The sequence below is a fragment of the Anser brachyrhynchus genome, assembly GCF_964034855.1.
Source record: "Anser brachyrhynchus genome assembly, chromosome: 2".
NCBI classification, from domain to species: domain Eukaryota; kingdom Metazoa; phylum Chordata; class Aves; order Anseriformes; family Anatidae; genus Anser; species Anser brachyrhynchus.
Window position 1 is genome coordinate 88,104,680 of NC_137695.1, and position 23,067 is coordinate 88,127,746.

Genomic DNA, 23,067 nt, shown 5'->3' on the forward strand with positions numbered 1-23,067 from the left:
TCTTCACATCAACTTTTGCATTTTATGTACCAAATGTACGTATGCTAAAAACAAATACTTAAAAGCAATCTGCAACAAACAGCCTCTATCACAAGGGTTTTGTTATAATTTTAAGAATGAGGCAGTGGAGGTTAAACTTTGTGCTAGGAACAAGCAAGACAAATCAAAAGTATGCGAATATGTCCTTCCTAGTAATACAGTAAAAACAAACCAACAGGCCCAGTACCACTTGCAGAACATTATTTTAAGTTTCAAGAGCGATGAAACAGAGTTAGGGATGAATTTCTAAATAAAATGAAGTAATTGAAACATGTTTTTTAATGTTGAACGGCAGGATGGATAAGAACTGATGAGAAAAGGTGCCAGCAGACATTTGCTTACCAATCTGTAATACAGTTTCTTATTTTGTAAGATGAATAAAACTGGCTTCCCTCTGCCACACCCTTAGTACCTAACTCCTACTACTGGCTATGGTATTTCTCCCAAAGTTTGGGTCCTTAAAGTGATTGTTCATAAAGAGTCATTACATTAAAAACTGTTGTTCCAAAAGGGCGTGATGTATTTTTAAATTTGTGTATCCATTTAAATGGATAAGAAATCTGTTCTTGAATTAGAAAAATGTTATCCAAAGGAACATCCACAATAAAGAAAAAGTTGCAGGAGAAAAAAAACTATTTTTTTTTAAATTATTATTATTTTTACCTTGGAAGAAAACACGTGAAGAAGCCACAGCAACAGCAAATAAGCACTTTGCTACTTAAAGTCACTTAAAGACTAGCACACAAGTAATTAGTGGGCTGAACAGACCAACTTTCAACATGGCGAATTATTTTAATGGCAAAAAAGACTTAATTTTTTTTAAAGGATGATTAAATGGTAAAAATAATCTCAGATTCACCATATATACATACACACCCACACACAAAAGGGACAATTATTAGCCTGTACAACCATGTAATCAGATTTTATATTTATTAATTAAATCCCATTTGTGTAGCTGTGTAGACAGGAAGTCTTTTATCCTTCCTGACCTCAACAGATTCCCCCCAAAAAACAAATAATGAGAGGGGTGACACCTAGTTGTGGCAACGTTGTCTCAGAGTCTTGATGGCTAGGTTTTGATTGTGTTTTCTGTCCCAGGTAGATTTTGCAAATCTTGGGGCATCCTTACCTTCAAAAAGTTTAAATGCAATTTTCTTTGTGAATTTGTAAATCCTGAGGTCAGAGTAAGCTGGCTGGCTGGAGCTAGAAAGGAAATCACCCAAAGCCAGGAGCACAGCCATCAGGATGAAGAAAATCAGAAATATCAGCACACTTTAAAAGGAGGAGGTAGAAGCAGGCATAAGAGCTACCCAGGGCAGGGATTCACGCAAAGGCTGTGTGCCCTGGGCAGGTAATCTTGAGATCAGTCGTGTAACTAGCTAAGCTGCTGATGCAGTCACAGAGAATCCTCACACTTGCATATAATCACAATAATGTATTTTATTTTTTGTCTTATCATTCATTAGCACAATACACTTTTGTAAGGCTGTGGGTTCTTTTTTAATTTACCTTTTGCATCATAATAAACTATATTCTCAGTAGCCTGGCACAACAAAGCTCCTACCCAGCTGGTGGTCCCAGAACTGTTGACCTCAGTAATCAGCACACACGTACCCGTTCTCCAGGTATCTAAGTGAATAATTATTTATAATTCCAGAATGGTGGAATTATGGAATTTGAAAGCTGGCAAGGCAGGGACATGAAAGGAAGAAGAGTCTTTCTAGCCAGCAGTGCCAGAAAATCCTTCTGGCATGTGCAAGGCAGCAGAAAACGGGAGACGAGAGCACGATGCTCCTGCCATGGCAGCAACCAGCAAATAAAGGATTTCTGAGAGCCTGGAAAAAATCTTGTAACAGGAGCCTAACATATATAAACATGTGTTTACGTCCCCACCCGAGCAAAGGCTGGACAGTTGTGTTTTATTATCCACAACAAACATGACAAGGAAGGTATCACTAAATAATTAAATAACTTCTAGTACAAGCTGATTAAAAAAAAGGATTCTAGGGACAGACGCCAACATTAAATATAAACTTCCTTGGAGGAAAAAGAATAGTGAAGGAATAGAAGATTATGGTAGGAGAAAAACAATCAAAACACTAAAAAAAGATCAAGGAAAGAAAGAAAAAGCACAAGAGGATGTGCACAGTGTGCATCCAGCTCGAGCTGGCTGTTTCTCTGCTGACTCAGGCCATGTGGCAGCGGTGAAACCGCTCAGGATTACAGCAGGGCCCTGCTGCTGGCTGGTGACTGCCCAAGGAGGCCTGTATCTGCACCTCAGCTGGGCACGGGAAGTTCAACAAAAACGCCAGAAGGAAGCTTTTGTGGGAAATGTCTTCTGTTTGAGCACATGCTTTCTATTGCTTACTTTTCCACTTTCTGCTGTTATTGTTTACAAAGCTTTCCAAATGTTTTCATCACTTAATTGGTTAGTTTGAATTAATCAGTTGAATTGGTTTATTAAGGGAAATGAATATCAAAAAATTACTCGATTTCAGGACTTATACATCTAGCATTGATAATTCTGCATCTATGTTTATAATAAAGTTTGACTGCATACCTCAATTAATGTTTGGTCTTTAATGCTGTGTAGTACTAATTACAGTGATACAGAGATTTTCAAGCTATTTCTCTAAAATTAAGCCTTTCTGTGTCTACACTGTAATGTTAAACTTCATTTATACATTATTTAGAAAACCTACTGATATGGTGGTTTGTTTTTTTTTTTAAATCAAATTTAGATCATCCTTAGAATGTTTTTAGTATTTAATATCAAGACATTGGTGACACCTTTCTAGTTTATATCTTTCAAAGGAAATACTCTCTAGTCATGATTTCTTTTTGTCCAGAGATACGTTATTTTGTTTAATGTGTTTTTCCACTTCGTATGTAAATTCTTTAAAATTAGCTGGTCTTTTATACTTTTATATACAGAAAATACTACCATTCTACGGAACGTCTTGAATAGGTGTCAATAACCATGGGGATAAATACGCACTATACTCCTCTTTCTCTCCCAAAACTTCTCTAATCGTCAGTCCACCTTTTATTACAGCACAAGCTCACTCCCCATCTCGGTCTCAGACCTGCCACTAGCCATCACTACAGTGTGCATTTCTCCCGGTCCATTCTTTTTGCATCCCATCTCTGTCACAGCTCCTGCCAAGGAGGTCAGGCAGACAACCGCAGCTGCCTAAGATACACGAAAGAAGCATTACTTTTGTATTTCTTAGCAAATATTTGTTACTAAGCATAGGAGAGCCTGTGGTAAGGACATCATCCCCAACCCTTTCTGTTTTTCCCATTAAAGCTGCAGCGCCAGGACTGGGGAGGACAGCTAGGAATGTCACTTGCTGAATACACCACACAAAATCTTGGGGAGCTCAGTAATGTTAATTCTGAAGTAACATAGCCTATGGAGGGAAGGTGGAATTAAACTCCGCAAAATCTTATGGGCCAAACTAATGGACTCAGCCTAAGCAACTTTGGCGGCATTGCTGAACAAACACCTCTGTTTAATAAGTAGCACGATCGAGAATAGCAAGAGCTTTGGACCCAGCAAGAACAAGTCGGTGAATTATACAAAAAAATCTTCCAGTGACTTTTGATCTATTGCTGGAACGGTTCCGGAATACTCAATATGCTCTCAGATTTTCACTTGCGAAAAAACCTTGCTGCTCTCCTGGAGTTTAAGAGAAGATTTCTCCTCAAAGGCACTACCCCCTCCTCTGGGGAAGATTCAAATGAGTGGGCCTGGTTAGCTTCGAAAATAGAGCAACGTCAGGAAGCCGAGGAAGGGAGAAGGAAGGAAAGAGCAAAGGGAAAAGATGAAGGACTTCTGTTTTTCAAATTTCAAAAGCCCGAGAGGGACTACTCAGTGAAATTAAAAGACAGCAGATTAAAAACAGACAAAAGGAAACAGTTTTTTCCCATGATGTGTGGTTAAAACTGCAGAAAATATAATTACCACAGGAAGCACTGCAGTCAAGAGCTCAGCAAGATTCTGATGGGGTGGCAGATGTATAAGGATATCAAACATATCACGAGCAATTTAAAACTGCTGGAAGGCACATGTATTTCTTCAGGGAAAACTGTCCAACCTTTTTAAAATTGCACAAAGAAATGTGCAAATCAGAGCGAGTTACAAAGAAAAAGGTCTCTGAACGTGCAAGATAATGCACCCACAGGATGCCATTAAAGAAGTATCACCTCCTCCTAAATCCTTTGCATTTATTCTCGCTCTCTCCCTTTAAAGGAACAGTATGGAAAAGGTCAGTATGAGCCCTGTTGCAATGACCGGTTCCTTTATGGGACTGCCTGAAGGGAAAAGGTGTCTGCCTGCCACCTTTCTGGGGTGCTGGCATTTTTGGCAGCTTTCAGCCCGCCCTATGTACCTGCAAATGCATATTCACCGGGAACTGCATGCACCAGGTTCTAGGTGCTGCACAGTTGTTTCTAATTCCCTGTACTTGGATTGTTTCTAAAAGCAGGAAGCGCCATGCGTAGTTTTTCTGAATTTTCTAAACTCCTTTATACATGACTGAGTAGTCTTAATAATGATGCTTGCAGTGTCCTAAAGAAATAGTCCTGTTATTTCACATATCTGTATGTGCGCTCTGTCGTGTGTCAGAGCTACGACACGATCTAAGCAACTTTAGGACAGCAGTACTCTGACACCGAATTTATAGCCTTCCTAAACAAAATATTCCAGTGCATTACGATTGTTACTGATGCACCAATTCTCTTCTAGGATGTCTTTTTATCAATATTAGTCTATTAGTTTACATCCTACCTACCAAACAAGAGAGATTCCCTTTCTCTCTGTAGCATCCTTCTATGCATTTTAAGATGTTAATGTAACCCTTTACTCCAAGCTGCACAACGGTATTGCTCATGCCAGTGCTTGACATTACCCTCTCAATCAGACAGATACTGGGTATAAAAGGAAAAGAATTTTCTGAAACATAAGGAATGTCACAGAGCCAAGTTTGGCAAGCCTGGCTCAGAGCTCTGACATGCTACCAAAAACCCTCTCTTTGGGTTATACACTTTCCAGCTTCTTGCTCCTGCTATGACTTGCACTGTCTCCAATTTTAAGATCAGACAAGTCCCATGTCCTCTCTTCTTACAGCCCGCTCAGTGATTGCAAACTTTCCACCTTATCTTTGCTCAAACCACTTCAAAACCCTGCTTCATACCCAGTCTTATAAATATTGGCTACATCACTATGTCACTAACTGGGAGGTATATCCTTTACAGAGACCCAATGATAGGTTATGTAGTACTGGAGTGACACCTTTGCCTGTAAAACCAATGGAAAAAAAAAGGAAAAAAAAAAAGGAAAAAGGACGTGTTGCCATTAATCCTCACATTAGTAGTCTGCTTAGAGAAACATTCCAATTTTCTGCCTTTGAAACTGCTAAGAATAATATCAGGAGTAAAGTAATATCTCTGATATAATACAAGAAAGAATAACAACAATAAATTACATTTGAATCCCTATAACCAACCAATTCCTCTATTGTTTGCCAAAAACGTACAACCAAGAAGGGTAGGACAAAAAACTATTACACCTTCACAAAGCTCAGCAAACTTGCCATGAATTTTAAAAATAAAGGTTCCTTTCTAAAGCAAATGGGAAAAAATGGTTAGTATTAATGTTTAAGAGCAGTCCTTTAAGTGTACAACACCTTTGGCAGTTCTGACAGAGAAACTAACATTAAAATCCCAGTTTGCTTTTCAAGTAAGGACTATTTACCCTACGATCTCTTCTCATTTATTTCTTAGGTGGAGATACAATCCGCACATGATCAAGAAAGTGAAAAAGTTACAACAAAATCGTTGTATTCAAAACGTTTTCTGCAGGAAAGATATCTTTGCCACGAGATGAGATGAAACGTAACCCACGGGAAGATTGAGCGGTGAGATGGGGAGACACTCCTCTGAGTACTGCTGGAGTTCTGCATACTGTGTACAAGCCCATACCTTGTCATGTATGGGCAATGCTCTTAGTTGAGCTGACTAACAGGACTGTGATTAGGATGCACTGAAAGTAAATTGAGATTGCTGTATTGGTTGGACTAATTTTTTTCCACTTACAAGTAATGGTATTACAAAATATTGTTTACTATTACACTTTTGCTTATTATGCAATGTATGATCTCAAATATGTGATGAACAACATATCGCTTTTGGTGCCCAAGAGAAACAGAGACAACTTCTTCATGTATGTTGGAAGGAGAAGGGTAAGGACCATACACTAAAGTGAGAATATGGGAAGGATTGAAGCAGCAGGGAAATTTCTCAGACATACATGTCTGCTGAACAGCCAAAGACACTTTATAACAACCTTAAACAACCTTTAGCAGTCTTCTTTCCACTACAGTGTAACAACTCACTGTACCAAGCACTACTATCCATCCCCTCACATACTTGTGTCTCTGCACACCTTCCATCAAACAGAAATCCAGCAGAAGCCAACCCACTGGTAAAGAGGGAAGGGAAAATACCTCTGTACTTTTCTACACTTTTGCAAGTTTAATTTGCCAGTTTTCAAACTTCTTTGAAAACTGTCGTATCTTCTACCATTCTCCCAAACAAACACAAGGTTTCGGCAACCTTTTTGATAACACTGTTTTTATAATAACTTCTAAATAGATAAACAGATGAAATTTCCACCTCCCTCGGGTCCTGCTATTTCACTCTACTAAATTAACAGCCTGGGACAGACAGGACAGGTGACAATCTCCATTTTACCACTGAGACAACTTTTACCCCACTGTGCGTGCAGAAAGGACATAGTTGCATAATTAAAAATCCCCAGGTCACCCCCCTGGTCTCAGTAAATCTCCTCACAATAGATATTCCAGTTTCCTCATTTTACTTTCAATTTACATTAGTGGTGTGAGATGCATACTTTGAATGTCAGACTTCCAGGTTGCTCTCTTCTGAAGAAACCTTTCAGCACACATCATAGTGGTATTGAAAATCTTGCTTTTGCATCAAGTTTTCATTGTGGTATGTTATTTTTTTCCTTGTATCATTGACAAAAACATGTTATTCCTGTTTCCTCTTCCATTGAAGTCCCTATGAACTGTAGTTCTAAATCCATTAACTTCTTCCTCTGAGCCCTGCCAGTGCTGAAGTAACATTTGCTGTTCTACATTTTGCCAGACATGAAAGTGTGATGACAGTGTATGGGGATAATTCCACTTCCCATGACATAAACAGGACCTCTCTGCAAAGCTAAGTTCAGTTTCACACACTGCAATAAAACCAAGCTATAGAAACAGGAGAACTGCATTTTCAAACAAGAGATTTGTTTTTCTGACCAAATTTGTACAGGTTAATGTAACTTGTCAGCTGGGATTCAGTTCCTATACAGCACAGGATGCCACCATGCAAAAGCATTGCTTTCCCTCCAGAAAGCTTTATTTTGTAAGCAGTACCTTCGAGTCCATTTTAGCAGTTAAAACCTGCTTCGCTTAAAATCTTTAAATTCAAAAGTTTTGATTTTAAAATTCTTTATGAACTCCTGACCATTTCAATAAAATTGGCTTAAACCAATGTTGATTAAAACAGAAGTATCTAACTTGAGTATATTATGCTGCATTTCTAAATGCTCACAAGCTTAATACTTAACAAATTATGCCGACTTGTCAGATTGGATTACTTGGTGAAAGTACAGAGGTGACTTCACTTTCTAACATGAGTAAGCTTATCCTTACCTGTTTGGAGATCTCAGTATTTTTTCAGACACTTTGTAAACATGCACTTTCAGTAGTTTCCTGGTATTCTTGTTGAATTAAGAAGAGATCACAACAAGCAGCTAAGGAATTGTAGTCCCAAAAAATTTCTCGGACCTTGCCAGTAACTATCTGGTTTAATTGCTATTGAGCTTATCCTGAACTTGTAGTTAATCATTAAGACGTGTTGCACAACGTTCATCAGCTTTACCATTCTTTCTCAATAAGGAGGAAAAAAAGGAAAGCTGCTGAACGCATTCTGCTGCCGTGCACAGGTATTTGGGGTGTGATACGTGACTTCTTACTTACCCAGGGAGCCTCAAGTGAAAATGTACGAACATGACAAGACACAGGGGCACGGTGTCAGCCCTGAGGTGAAGCCCTCCGCACCTCAGGAGAAGCCCCCACGGCGCCCTCAGCCGCCATTTTGTAGCGCGTCCCCTGCAGGAGGGTGGCGGCGAAGCCTCACCCATCTGCCCGTGTTTCACGGCAGGCACTGCCGAGGGGCGCAGCTCACCGTCGGCTGTCTCCATAAAACAAAACACCCCAAATCTCCCCATGTTTAACGTAAAACAGTGAGACCCCAGCGCCTCGGGCTCCATCGGAACCCCCGCCCGGGGCCCAGCCGCCCACGCAGGAGCCGCGCCCGCCGCCTGCCGGCCCGGCCCGGCCTCGCCGCCCAGGAGGGGCACGGGGTGTAGGGGGGAAAGTGTTCCTTTTTTCTGGCATCGCAAGATCCAGTTCACGGACTGTGTTTCTGTCAGAGCAGTCCCGAGTCCTCGGCATTAAAAAGCTGCCTGGGGCCGGGGAGCGTGGCTGGGGTCTGCTGAGCCACCTCCTGTCCCAGCCAGGCTGCCAGCCTTTGGCATGTGTCTCTGGGCACCCTTCAGCAGGAGGAAACTCAAGCGACACCTTGGGATGTAACCAGAGTGAGCACCAGCAGCTGCTGTCCCCCTTCTCCCTCAGTGTGTAAGTGCTGGATGGCTGGGGACAGCCTCTCAGACCTGCCCCCGCACTGCAGCTCTTTGTGAGAAAAAAACACCCAAGACTTCAGTAGGTTGCACCCCTCCCTACCAGCTCCTTTATTTTTTTCTCCTTTGCTCCCACACAGCAGGAGGAAAAGTTGCATTTTATCCTGAAGGCTGCTGCTGCGAGAGAGGCCTTCACAACTACACGGCAGCTGAACAAAAAAAGGCCAGAAATAACCATTAGTGTGTAAGTTCTGGGATACCCACCCCTGCCTTTCAAGTGAGCATTATCTATTCCCACTCTAGTACTCATGTTAGAGGATGAGGTGTACGCAAGGTGCAGTCCCCATCGTTTATTACCCTGTTTTGAGGCCACACAAAATCAGCAGCTACCATTGCGCAGCATACCCTACCACAAGCAGGCTGAGGGGAAATGCTTTCCTCAGCTACTAGTGCTACCTTCAGATGTTCCTGTGTGAGTTGGCCCTCATGTGAACACATACTGGATCAGACCAAAAAATATCTCTAGCCACAAACCCCTTCTAAAATGTAGACATGGCCATGTAGAGGAAAAAAAAAAAAAAAAAAGAGTACAAATATTGGCTGTCACGTAATGATTCTTCCCGTAATGACTGCTCCTGGTACTTGGTGACACGGGGCCCACGGACTTACGGATTGAAAGATGCTATGTTTGTAGTTAACTTCCATCTGTGAGTTTGTGGGAGCTCTTTATGGTAATAAGTACGTCATGAACCCAGGTGAACTTTTAGCACGTGGTACATTTTTTTTTTTTTTTTTAACATCCAGGCAGTCAGTGATGAAACTTTTATCTACTGAACTGGGCCCCTGCACATTAGGTGATGCCCTGTGACTTTTGATTGAAAAAGAAAGTAGTTAAGTATTTTGCATTCTGGCTATGTTTTTACAGAAGTCTACTGTACTTTCATCGGTCACTGCTTTCTAGTCTGCGGAACCATCTTTGTATATTTGACCGTTCTTATGACCAACCTGTTTGCTTTTCCTATAGCTCCTCCATTTCTACTGCATCCTAAGTCTTCCTTCCCACTCCTGCCCCAGGAGTTCCTGCTCCCTTATCCCTTCTTCAAGGACAGCAGCTTCTAGGATTCTGATTGTGAAGGTGTGCATATTAGAAAGAGGATGAAGAGCTTTCTCGGTCTTTTTCTTCTCTGTGGTGCTGTTTTATAAGGGAGATCAAAGACTTTCAAGCAATTTATTGCAAGTATTTTGAGACAAACATTTTAAGCCTTCGGTGTTTCTCTTCCTTGTTATTCAGCTCTTTTCACAAACCCTATACACTTTAGTGAAAATTAAATGATTTCTTCTACCCACCTATTCTGTCGTTATTCTTTTCTTCCATGACTGTGTTGTTAGGCAATTTTTCAGGAAGCTCTAATCCTCACTGCTTTCCTCATTTCTGTTTTTTGTCTTTGGACCCGATTCTGGGAGTACTGCACTAACATAAAAGCTAAGCACGTAAGAGTCACACAGAACACATGAATATCTTCCAGAAATTCAGTGGAAAAGAGAAGTGTAATGGAGGAAATCAAATGCTGAAAAAGTCTAACTAAATTAAAATACTTCTAAATAGGATGTATCCAGCATTCGTTGTGAAGCAGTGAAGTTGTACATTTTCAGTATTTGACTTAGCTCTTTTAACCTTAAAAAATTATTGCCAGTAGAATCATACTTTTACCTTCCTTTAGCCTTGATGGCAGTTACACTGTTAGGAGAACGGGCAGGTTGTAGAGAACACCAATTCTGCAGGTATTTCTTTGTTTGATAACCCCAAATGGCAATTCTGTCACCTCTGGAGAATGTGTTTCAAAAGGCAGATAAAATCTGTCTTTACTTTTCAGTAAAGTCCGAGGGAAGAGGAAGGGAAACTGACTTTCTACAGAATTGGTGATCAGCGGTGGGGCACCATAATACTGCGTTCCTCATCACAACTAAACCACAAAGTAGGCAATACTGCCCAAGAGCAATTCTTCTTCCTACTTCATTTCCCTTCCCTATTTAGCTCTTATGAGCTGTTTTTCTTAGGAAGAGCTACACTTCTGCCTGCAGCTGACCTGAGCATTAGAGTCCGTAAATGCAGGCTGTGCTTTGACTCAGAGCTAGCAGCTGTGTTTATACTTTTGCTTTCCTGTTAAACATTTGTGGCACCAGAACCCTACAGCCAACAGATGGAAAACACCTGATTAAAGCAAAGCATTCAACCTGGGTAACCAACAAGTGTCATAAGACGCTGTTAGGTGCAGCTTAGTGTCTTGTGATAAACCAATCTTCCTTGTAAAAACATCTGCTTGTATCTGTGCAAAATGATGAGCAATTAGAGCAGAATGTCTGCAGGCTAAGAGCTTGCAATGTGAGTGTTATACAAACTAATTTATTTTGAAGTCTCAGATGTGACTAATCACAGTATCTAATGAAAATCATATAGCTCTTGGACATAGTTGTGGTTATATTAAGTTTTCAAATCCTAACTAAATTGTGCTCAAAGTTAAGGAAGGAAGACATGATATTTAGGATGCAGAAGCAACCCAAATTAAGGCGATGTGGATATTTCAAAGGAAGGCATCTCTTTTCTCCATCTGCTGTCATCGTTGCAGAATTTCCCAGGACGTTAGACAATCAGTGCCTGAGACACAATGCAATATACTAGGTGGACATCAACAAACCAGATTAAAGCATCCCTAAATTAGCAGTAACATAAATTGGAGGTTGTCTGTAGTTCAACTTGAAGGAAAATGGCTTCTCTGGTGCTATTTTTCTCATCTGGTTTTGCAGGTACAGGCTGAAGCAGCCATCTGGTGTTACAACAAACCCAGCTTTAGGGTTCTGTGTATCAAGATAAAAGAGCTGCAGGTACAGTCTGCAAAACACTAGTCCAATTCAAATTTACTCATAAGTTCAAATGTGTTTTGGCAGGTGAAATGAATGCTAGAAGGCTTCCTATGGGATCAGACATTGTCTGATCATGTCACTATTGTCCTGCAATTAATGTAAAACCAGCACAAGCCTTCTACCAGGCACAACAATTAATTCAAATCTGTACCGTGTACCCATTTCTGACCCAGATTAATTTTGAACTGGTGAACGTTCTGATAGCACAGGTACCTGCTGTGAACATCTGAGGCCAACTCTGCAGGGGTCACTGTGCAATTGCCACAGTTGTGAGCAGTTTGGACAAATATGCAGATGCTGCTGCCCTGCCATTAGGCAGCCTCAGCAACACATTGACCATGCTCTTCCCCCCCCCCCCTTTTTTTTTTTGGTAGTATTATATTGACTTTTTATGATGGCAGAGGGGGACAGTTTCACTGTTAGCACAGCTTCCTTTAGCTAAGCGAGGAATAGGCATCTTCAAACCTTTCTGTAGGCAATTACTCCCCTTCGTCCAACTCAACGATGAAGTAAGTTTCTTTAGCTGCTAACAGGATAGTGAGCTCTATGTGCTTTAACATGCATCTCCAGATAGAGAAAATTTGGGGACTATCAAAAAACAAAACAACTACTCTTGTGCTGATGAATGAATTTCATACTGCTAATATATAACTCACACCCCAGTGCAATACAAACTTCTGTGTAGTCACACTGCATGCTGAAGCCAAAGCATGACTAACACTTCAAGTGGAATGCATTTGCTGGCTTCCATGGGTTAGCAAAACAGAAACAGGAGAGATTGTGTCCAATGAGCAAGTGAGGCATTTCCAACCATCTATTACTCTAATAAGCAGAACCACCACCAAACTCCTTTCCAGCAGAGTGGGAGGAGTTTATGCAAAAACATATTTTATGCAGATGTGCTTTTCAACCCTCGTGCTGATGGGCCACTCGAATACAAGGCTTATGGGAGCAAATAACTGCTTTCTAAAAGTACTACTGAGAAGTGTCCTGATCCAGCAGCTATCATGCCAATGGAGTGCTTTATCCAGAGCACAGATTTGCAGTGAGTTGTAGTTGTGTTTTATAAGCCAAAAGATGCTAGTGCTCTATTTCCTAATTTGATTCCAGCAACGTTTCCCAAATGAATATCGTAAATATCACAGCAGAATATCCGGAATAATTTCCCTCAAGCAAAAGAGGTGAACAACTTCTTCTTCAAATATAGGACAAACTGTCCTAATAGGAATCATAAGACAGAGCAGCTGGAATGGAGGTATTTCGTGGATTCTGTTTTCCTTTTAACTCTTCTTAAAGAATGTTTAATATGGTAACTCACCCCAAATAACCCAGAATTAAGGCGAGAGATGTGCTGTGTACGGAGATACAGCCAACAGAAGACATTCATTCCAATGTAAAATGAATAGCATTGTATTAACGTTTATTTCTAATTACAAGAAACAGAATATCAGTCCCTTATTTGTACAAAAATACCTGAAAGATTACAATTAGGTTCACAAGCCAAAAAGCTATTTACAGTATGAAGCAAAGCATATTGAATAAAGGTTTTGTCTCTTAAGTTAATACCTTTTGCATTCCCTGAAACTTTAAACTTTATTCCATTTTACAGTCACTAAATCTTGCATTGTGACAATATAATTTACGATAAGCAAGTCTTGCCACTGGAAAGGTGCATTGATTGGTCAAACTGTCAGGTATTTAGTGCAGAAAAGATAAGACAAAACATCTAAACTGAGGCACGTGTTTCTTCAAGATTAATTAACAAATAAAAAGTTTTTTTGTACTTTTAACACCTATCGTAACATAACTTAACTAGTAACCTCATTACCAAAATGGTTTGGCATTTTCCTTCTCAACATATTCAAGATTGCTACATGAAGTATTTATTTAGAAAATAAAATCACAGGCAAAAAGATAAAAATTCAACAGGCTCCAAAACAACCCTGAGCATCCCCTTTACATTCATGTCATTTAAATACAAAAATAAGAGTCAAATGTCCTTCAGTCCTTGGTATTCTGAGCTGGCAGCCAGCTGAATCTGTTGGAAAACTAAGGTGGCATTGACTGTTTTCCAGCAGAAAGAAGACAAAGCAGTGATCTGCTTAAGTAAGATTGTTGCCACTTTGAAGGTGGTCACTTTCTCAAAACAGCTCACTTTAGCTGGGAAAAGTACAAAATACTAAGTCAACCATCTACATACAAAAATCATGATTCATAGTCAAACTTTTATTCTCAATTTAAATAAGATGCAAGTTTTTTGTTTTTTATAAATATGAAACACTGCAAATACTATCCGCCTACTGGGAAAAATGCATGGCCGTCACTAAGCTATGTAAACAGAAAAACTTAAAACTACAGCATAAATGGTCTTATTAAACTGGTAATGTAGTCAATACAAGTATCTTTTTTTCTCCTAATAGGGGCCAAATAGAAGCATGCAAAGTGAAGTCAGACTTAAGTTAGCTTAATTTCAAGGTTTTAAAATACATTGTCTAGAAAGCAGGAACACTCATTTCACTATGTACAATTAAAAAAAAAAAAGGCTTCTACTAAAAACAAAATCAAGTTTCTTCATTTTTATATCTAGACATTAAATGGAAAAAAAATACTAAATGTGTTCTGTAAACTAAAATACAGTGTTTCTATACCATTGACATAGTTATAAGCTGATATGGACGACTCAGGCAGGTTATGGTTTGTCTTAAGCTATTCTCAACACTACATGAAGACCTAAAGGTGTGGAATTTTTTTCCTTCTTTACCCTTTCAGATGGCTAAGATTTCAAACCCAGTGGCAAACATCAGTAAGGATGGCAAACTAGTCTGCATAAATCATGTACCATCTCAAGAATGCTCCGTTCTGCACTATGTTCTGAAAGTTCCCAGGGCGAAGTATTTCTCGCTATGGATAAACGCATGAAGTGTTGGAAAGTTAATCCAGTAACAGTTCCTGCACCGACCGTGTTGCTCAAAGAATATTTGCAGTTGGAGGATTAACATGGGACTCATTTAATTTTAGTACTGATTTATCATCAGAAAGAATTATTGTGTAAACATTAAATAATTGATTTAAACATTAACAATAAAGTACTTCTGACGACAAACCAGCACCAGAGCAGGAGACGTGCTTGTCTGCAGTAGGTACTGGTGTGCATTAGTGTGTACGACACAGGAATTACCAGTTACCTCGATGGATGATATTGCCAGCAGCTAGTTCACAAATGCCAGTCACAATTAAATGAGCTTCCATTCCCAGTACGTTCTTTCTCACCATGTAAACTTTCATGGCCCTACAGAAAGCAGAAGGGGTATAGTTCTTTTTATGCCCTATCCCCCAAGAGAGCTTTGTTTCACTGTAGCTTTACAATGTGGAAAGAGCTCTTTGAAACAGTCTGAAAATTCAAGGAGCTATAAAGCTAAAAACACTGTTTTTTTTGTTTTTTTTATTTTTTTTGTTTGTCTGTCATACTAAGACTACCCGCAGAAGAATCTTCTCACAAAAAATGGTGGTTTCAACAATTGTCATTCAGTCCTATTCTATTTAGTAACAATAAGTTTCCTCAGGAAAACAGTCAAAAGGCTGTAAAAAACAAACCACCACTTCAATAATAAAAGTTTGTGCATAGAATCTAATACAGTCTTTGCATGACTGGATGCCACTAATATGCCATCAACATACTACAGCCATAATGCTACAAGTCAACAGTTTTAAGAGTACACATATGGTGGTATGTTCTTTTAGAATTGTATCCTCATTGCTTCTTCAAAGACATCTGCAGATCATTGAACCTCAGGTCTCCAGAGAAGTTTTGAGACACAGGCAGGCGCACGCGCGCGTGCACACACACATACACACACACTTCTTGATTTTCTTCTAGATCCTTTTAGGCTGAAGCATTCCATACATCTTAGGGTGCAGATTAATACCCAACTCCTGCATGAATTTTAAAAGCCACATCAGCTCCTAATATAGGCTGCATACAATATCCGAAACAAAGTAGGAGTGCAAAAAAAGTGATCAATACAAAAAGTAAACACACTAGTCTTAATTGTCAAGATTATTCCAGGGCAAGAGTTCTTTTCAAAGATTTCTCTTCACACTTGTTCCTGTTAAGTGGCCCAGCCAAGATAGTTTCCAGTTTTGTTTCAAATTTACTAATGGTTTTACAGACCCTCCCCCCATTTTTGGGATGCTGGGACACTCAGCAGCAACCGCTCTTAGGTGTTAGACAAACCAGTAATCTCGGTCTGTTGGCACCTGTCGAATCCATCCCTTTCAGAGTCCCAAGGTGCATAATATTTTTATTTATTTTTACCAACTTACAAATCTGCCAATTCCCCAGTGTCAACATTCTCTTACAATTACTCTTCTAGCAAATCCAGTCTTCAGTGAGAGTCAGATTTGAGGTCATAAGGCCACTCGGATGCAGTGGTGTTTGAGTTTGCAGGGCAAGACTCCTTTGTTTAGTTGATAGAATTCAACAAGCTGGATTAGATCACTGAATTTGGTGTTCCCATCATCCAGACTGAAAAATATCTGTCCATCATCCTCACACTGGGGAAATAAAATGTCCTTTTCAAGTTAGCACATGAAAAGATGCAAGCAGGGCAAAAACATGAGTAACAGTCTGTGATGTGAGATAAATGATGGGCACTGCACAAACAACCGTGTGCCCAGAGTTCTGCAGGAAACCAGGCACAGCGCTAGGAAAGAACTCGTCTTAACTCAAGTTGAAATATTTTGTTTATAAAAATGAAAGCTGGTGGGCTGAGTAATTCTAAATTGTAGAGACAGCATCATTACATAACACAAAAATACCACAAAAATAGTTGATAGCTGTTTGCAAAATTAGCAAGCAACACAGCAGAAGAGAGTTTGTACCAATAAACAGGTCTATATGATCTTAAGCTTCTGCTGCTCTTTTTCGTCAAGATAAAATCAAATAGTTTTATTTTGGATGTCATCCAATAATGTTGAGCTTAAAATGATGTTATACTGAGATATTGAGAACTTTTTAAAGTTTCTATAAGTTATTCTAAGTTTGCTTAAGTGATATTGAGACAAGCGTAGTTGTTGTTGCTGCAGCTGACAATAAGCTATGTTGTATTACTTCTGTACCTAAGTGACTTAAACTAGTTTTCTAAGCAATGTTAAGATGGATTTTTATTCACATATTTGACAAATCTAAAGAAAGCTAATCCTTAATGGAAACATGCTGTTCATTACACCAGTAATTAAAAGGAGGCCTCTTCAGATATTGACAATGCTTTATTATATGAAATTTCTTTTTTTTAATGATCAGTTTAAAAAATTATTTACTTACCGGCAAAATTTGAAAATGCTTTATTTTTTGATGATGGCACAGTGTAAGTACAAATGCCTTTGGATTGCTTTGGCTGTCCCGGAGAAGAAATAGTCTAGGAGAGAACATTTTTCAGTACACAATTAATATCACAATTCATTTCTTCATAAATAATCAGAAGTACTAAGCTATTTTGTACTATTGCCTATCTCTTCTTCAGTTGCATTAACAGGCAATTTGCTTTCCATCTTTATACCACGACAATGCAACATTAATAGAAGAAGTGAAAGATACATGACAGTATTTCTTCCCGTATGTATATATCAAGCTTCTGGTTTTTAATACATGAGAATCTGTTGCCACCCTCCAGTATCTTGCATCAGCTTACAGAAATTCAGTGTTGGCAAAATTACATTTAAGCTAAATGACTCTAATTCCACAGAAACAGCTCGATACTTCCTTAAAATGACTTATTAGTTAAGTAGCATCCACATTATCATGATGGGGAAAGAACACACTGATTTTCCTCTAAAATAGTCACAGTATTTTTCCCTCAGCATCATTGGAAAAGAATATACTTTAGGAAGTATAGCTAGCAATAACATACACCACATGACTGTCATTTTTAAGTTGACCCACAAAACTGAAGTCCTAACTCCAATGGTTAAATCCATAGTTAGGAAGGGGAAAAAAAAAAGTAGATATTTCAGGCAGTCAAAAAATGTGTCCTTCCCTTAACATTTACGAACTGAGGAAGGAAAACCTCTTCGTGCCACAGGAAACAAGAATGTACCTTTGGCGTAAGGCCCAGAGTGCTAATCGCTAGCGGATTTGTGAGATGGCCAAGCGTAGTAGTTGGGCAGGCCTCAAGCCCTCTTAATGGCTAACCACTAAGCCAGGAACACACTCTTCCAAGGCTGAGTTGCAAGAACAGCTTGTATTTTATGGACCCAAAAGCCTACTCTAGGTCCTCAGAACCAATAGAGAAATGTCAATACCACAAAAATGCACTATCATAACCAGGATCACTCCAATACTAAGACATGGGCATGCTGTGCCACTGCTGGAGAGCACGCTTGGTATTTGAACATTCCTTTTTCTTCCTAGCAAGTCGAGACCCGTGGAAAAGGACTGAAGACGCTACACATCGGGATTCATCCCAGGGAGAAAGATCTTATCTGCCCTATGGACATTGCAGCTGCTCATGCAGATATTTCCAAATTATCTTTCATCTAGCTATTGCAGATAATGCAAGGCACCATAAACTGGGGGCACAATGCAAAGCTGAGCACAACTGACCCTGCAAGTGTTTACACAACTTCCTTGGCAAGCAACAGCCTGTCTGCACAAACAAGGACTGCAAATATAGATGTACCCTCAACAACAGTTTCCAGAAGCAGTCAAACGATGGAAGCACCAACGGCATATTTACATCACTGGACACGTTACACAAACCATCAGAAGACTCCCTTCTTCCTCCCCAGTGGTCACTTTCTAGCTTCTTTTGTTCAAGAACACACATCAGGAAAACACAGCCAAGACTCTTCTATCCCGAAAACTGTGATCCTTAGCTCAGAGCACATGGGTAATAGTGGTTCCTTTGCTGCTACTGACAGACCTCACTACAACTGAACACTAACTGATCTTAGCCTTTCACAGTGAGTAAGCAAGCTGGCTGGAGTACAAATTTAACAGTCTCACAGGCATCAAAGACTGTATGAAAACCCACAGAAAGATGGGCTACTAGATTCCTAAGACAACAAGTCAAAACAGGCCCAAGATGGTTAAGCAGCTCTGTAGCACAAGCGAACCAGCAACTCAGCAGATCAGCTGTGTGCCCCTTCAGCTGTGCTCTTTTGCTTTCTTTGGCCTGCTAGCTAAAATCATTTCTCAAACAAGTCCCAGTAGCTTTAGCCCAGAAACACTGGCCAAAATACAAAACAATAAAAATCCATTGTTTGATGAATGTGCACTTGCACTCTTTGTCTAATGTGTTTCCTTCTTTGCAAGCTACCAATCAAAAAAATTAGTGATGCTCCTGAATCAGAAGATGCTGTGGAGAGGTTTGTGTTCTGAGAAGACAACATGGAAGTTTCTACCTTAACCCTGGCAACAGTGAAACTCATGAACTGAAGGCAACCACATTCTTCCCATCCTACAAGTAATGAGTTATTGAATGTAGTTTAAGGAATTTCCCTAGAATAACCATAACTACTTACAAATAACTGAAAGATGGATTCTCAGAAAATCCTTGTATCTCAGCTAAAGACAATACACAGAAATGGAACAACAAGTACTTTATTTTAATCCCTCTAAAACAGAAATGAATATTGAGAAATTGCCATTAACTGCTCTGATATATGCAAAGAGTACAAATAGTTGATTATAAGTTTGTGTGCAAATGTCTAGGTATAGCTTTGCCCCCAAAATATTTCCTCAATGAAGATTACGGTAGTTTATTTTCAAATTCTAACATTCTCAGGTTCCCTAAAAATTGAAAAAATTAAGCGTATTCCTAATATTTTACTTTCTAGGTTAAGAGCTAGAACCCACTCCTACAAACACATCCTCCAGTCTTTTTGAAATCCAGGCAGGTTATAATGGGACTGCTCACGAATCAGGTCACTCATTAGTGCTCACAAACCTGTAAACCCTTACAGCAGAAGTTGTGTTCTTGTTTATAGCGCTTACCATTGAAATCATAAATACTAAATAACAGGAATACCTACCCATCTACAAGCCCTTGCTGCTTAATAATCCTGTGAGATTCTTCTCTAGAGATTCTGCCGTGAAACCAATGCTGCGTCCTATGAATAACTGGAGGGGAAAAGAGGGAAAAGAGGGAATGGTTAAAAACAGTAACATGTACCAGTTTCTTCCACACAATATTTATTTAAACATTTTAAAAGTGGGTATAGTTTTGTTGCAGTATGTGAAATATCTTTAATCCATCAATATAAAAAATGAATCAATATGAAAAAATGCACCAGCTGTTGCATATACTTGATATTCCAAGTACACAGGCATTATTTCCATGTATTTTATGATTTGCAGACGTATGATTAGGTTAGTGAGAGAAATGTCTCAGTATCACAGAAATGTCTCAGTTTCACAGTATCTTGACAATGTTGGGTCTAAACAACTCTTAAAACACAATGTATGAGCTAACTAGTTAGAACCAACTCCCTTTAACTCTAGAAGCATGACAAGTACTTCAGCTTGTGCATTCATGAGTGGAGTTAACCTCAAATATTTTTATGTTTATTGTTTTATTGTTTTTCAAATGGTATTTTTAAGTTCTATTCAACAGAACAAAAACACAGAATACCTGTGTTGCCTCTTAAGAATTCCAGGATATTAATATGCAATTTCCTATTACTCTATTAAACTTACAATGTCAGAGGTGCTCAGAGCTTACAGGTGTCTGTACTGTACATTACTCAGTTATTATGGAATTAATGCTACTTTGAAGACTTTTGTTTTTAACATTTAAAGATTAGCAGATCACTCACTGGCTTCCCTTGTCTAAAATGCAGAACTGAATTGTGTATTTCTTTAATGGAAACATTTATGTAGTCTCAATTTTCATCAAATCTAGGTTTCAAAAGACTAAAATTTAAGAAAAGCTTGAGCATGCCTTCAAAGGAAAATAAGTTCCTTCTAGTATGTCTATATGCATAGGCATGCTAACAACATAGAAGGTACTGATAAACATAAAACATAGTATTTCATATCAAGGCATTAATACTACACAGCTGCACTATGTCTTCATTTGAAATTATCTTTTATTTACCCACAAAGGCCTCTTACACTATGCTTACAAAACAGCAGAATTTACCTGTACTCAGTGTGGAAGGATGGAGTGGACTTTGGCTACCCAAGATGTTCATTCTTGTGCTACGTTTCTATAGAGAAAATTAATTAACGTTAAATCCATGCTAAAACCTCAACAGAAGAGAATTAGTGCACATGCAATACAGATTTAATTTACAGGAAACTGGGGGCTGGGCAAGTTTAATGCAAGGATGAGAAAAAGAACTTTGAAGGGGGCTAATCTACAAGCAGCAGCTCAGTTCAGTTGGCTTAAAACACGAGCCAGATGTTAATGATGAAAGCTCAGTATCTTAAAAAAAAAAAAAAAGAAAAAAAAGAAAGAAAAAGAAAGAAAAAATGACAGAAAAAAAAGAAAAGTCTGACATGTTTCTGCTCAGGCAAAACACCAGGCACTTGGTAAATCAAGCAGTATTTCCCTCCCGTACATAAAGCACTAGCTAGTGCTTCAGTGATGACTCCTATTCCCTAAGAGACGAGCATGTGGGAAAACTTGTACTGCAGCTGTCTGTCCACAAGACACTATAAACAAGTTACATCAGTTTTCATTGCAAGAGGTCCTGCCTCTTGTATATTCTGCAATTAAACTTACTGGGAGCAAGCCATTAGTCAGAGCCCCAGCCTCTTCCATGTGGGGAAGCATTTAATTTGACATATTCCTCCTCAGAGACTGGTTTTGCAAACTGGCAGTAAAGTTCTGGTGGGTCTGCTTTCCCCCTCAACTTTCCTCTGGACACTAGGGGGACAGAGAAGCAGTGGTAGAAGGTTGTTGTGAATGTGACAGTTTTGCTAAAGATGGATATTGACTTTCAGATCTGCATGCTTGCAGTGTGATTGTTTCAGGTCGGAGCTAAGCTATACTGTGACCAGCACTGCACTAGTATCATAGCACACTCTGTGTTTTGGCTCTCAACAGACACTTACTGATTACAAAAATAGAAAAGAAGAGAAGATAGCTACCCTCCAAGCATGTCCTTCTTCCAAGGCAGCACTCTGTGCTTCAGCAGGATTTTCAATAACTCTTCCTATTTGCCCCGAAAAATCCATTGCTACTAGTGAGTTTTCAGATACACTTCTCTGAAAAGGAATTTTCACTTGTTTCAAAAAACAGGGAAAGAAAAAACCAACTTGAGAGAGTTTCATTTCAAAATGTTTCGGTTTCAGAAGACTTTCCAAAGCTATCCTTTCACAGCATGGAAAACAGCTACTCTTTTTTTTTTTTTTTTCCTTGAAAAACATTCATAGACACAAAAATATATGGCTTTTCTTTTTAGGCAGGGGAGGGAGAGGATCCAAAGTCTGAGAATAAAGTTGCCCACTTGCCCTATTACTATACTCCAGTCATTTTCAGGGCCAGTTGGGATCCAAATATAGCATCTTCAATTTTAGATAGCTAACAGTCAGCTTTTGGCCCAACACATTTCATGAGATTTAAGAGTGAGTTTTGCCAGACCTAAGCTGGCTTCTGCAGGGACAGCCAGATGTCTCTGTGCTGTACATCTCAAAGTGCCTGGCATATCCAAGATTTTTCAATCATGTGGATAATGTAAGCCTAAGATAAGTGGAGAGCCAGATACATAAACTGTACTTAGACAGAACGTGAACTTTACATTGATTTGCTACATAATGCTGAATTTACATTTCTTAGTGTAAAATTTTCCACTTTTAAAATGCAAAAGCAAACACGTCTTTTCAAACAGTATACATTAATGAAGCAAAGTTCATTACTTACTACTGGAGTGGCAAAGTGTGGAAGCATGGCTTTTCTCTGCTGCGGAATTCTGTAATTCTGATAGAGTAGCATTCCATACTGCCAACAGAAATGCAAATAAACTGTTATTCAAAGGTATACCCTAGGTAAAAAACCTGTAGCGATTCCGTAACACCACTTAGGTCGGAGCAAGGTGCTCTCGGTTTATTTTCATGATCTGAAGCTGTCCCAAAGCAATTTGCATTGAGTCATGGTGATTGGCAGGTGGCACCAGAGCAGTAAATATGCACATAACTTTTATTTAAAAGACAGCACACTTTTACAAGCCAGAGCAAAATACACAGCTCATTTCTGGCACTCTCAACTGTCAACATGTAATATTACACAATACAAGCTTTTACTCAAGGTACAAATAAAGATACTAACTCCTCTTCTTTTTACCCTCTAATAATGTGAACTTAAAAAAATTTGCATTAGAAGTTCTGTACGAGATCATACAAAGATGAAGTCAGTTTTCATAATGATATAAGATAGGAAGCTTTC

The 23,067-nt window shown here is 39.2% G+C and overlaps 2 protein-coding genes and 1 long non-coding RNA gene across 5 annotated transcripts in view; 1 reads left to right on the forward strand and 2 right to left on the reverse strand.

Moving 5' to 3' along the window:
• Positions 1-8,065, reverse strand: part of FIGNL1 (fidgetin like 1) — a 78,731-nt gene extending 70,666 nt beyond the window's left edge. Inside the window, exon 1 of the mRNA XM_080582365.1 lies at positions 7,770-8,065. The gene's annotated coding sequence lies outside the window, so the exon portion shown is untranslated. The remainder of the gene's footprint in view (positions 1-7,769) is intronic.
• A 34-nt stretch (positions 8,066-8,099) lies between these two features.
• Positions 8,100-14,262, forward strand: LOC308190652. The gene is made up of 3 exons (XR_013947442.1): positions 8,100-8,756; positions 8,902-9,002; positions 9,783-14,262. It is a non-coding gene; the product is annotated as an uncharacterized lncRNA (long non-coding RNA).
• GRB10 (growth factor receptor bound protein 10) overlaps positions 13,079-23,067 on the reverse strand; it is a 150,627-nt gene continuing 140,638 nt past the window's right edge. For all 3 annotated transcript variants that reach the window (XM_080582266.1, XM_080582264.1, XM_080582265.1), the window contains 6 exons: positions 22,546-22,623; positions 21,774-21,890; positions 20,821-20,887; positions 19,712-19,799; positions 17,004-17,097; positions 13,079-16,234 (listed from right to left, as the gene is read on the reverse strand). In XM_080582266.1, the coding sequence (XP_080438392.1) occupies positions 16,088-16,234; positions 17,004-17,097; positions 19,712-19,799; positions 20,821-20,887; positions 21,774-21,890; positions 22,546-22,623 (591 nt within the window). In that variant the 3' untranslated portion in view covers positions 13,079-16,087. The remainder of the gene's footprint in view (positions 16,235-17,003; positions 17,098-19,711; positions 19,800-20,820; positions 20,888-21,773; positions 21,891-22,545; positions 22,624-23,067) is intronic.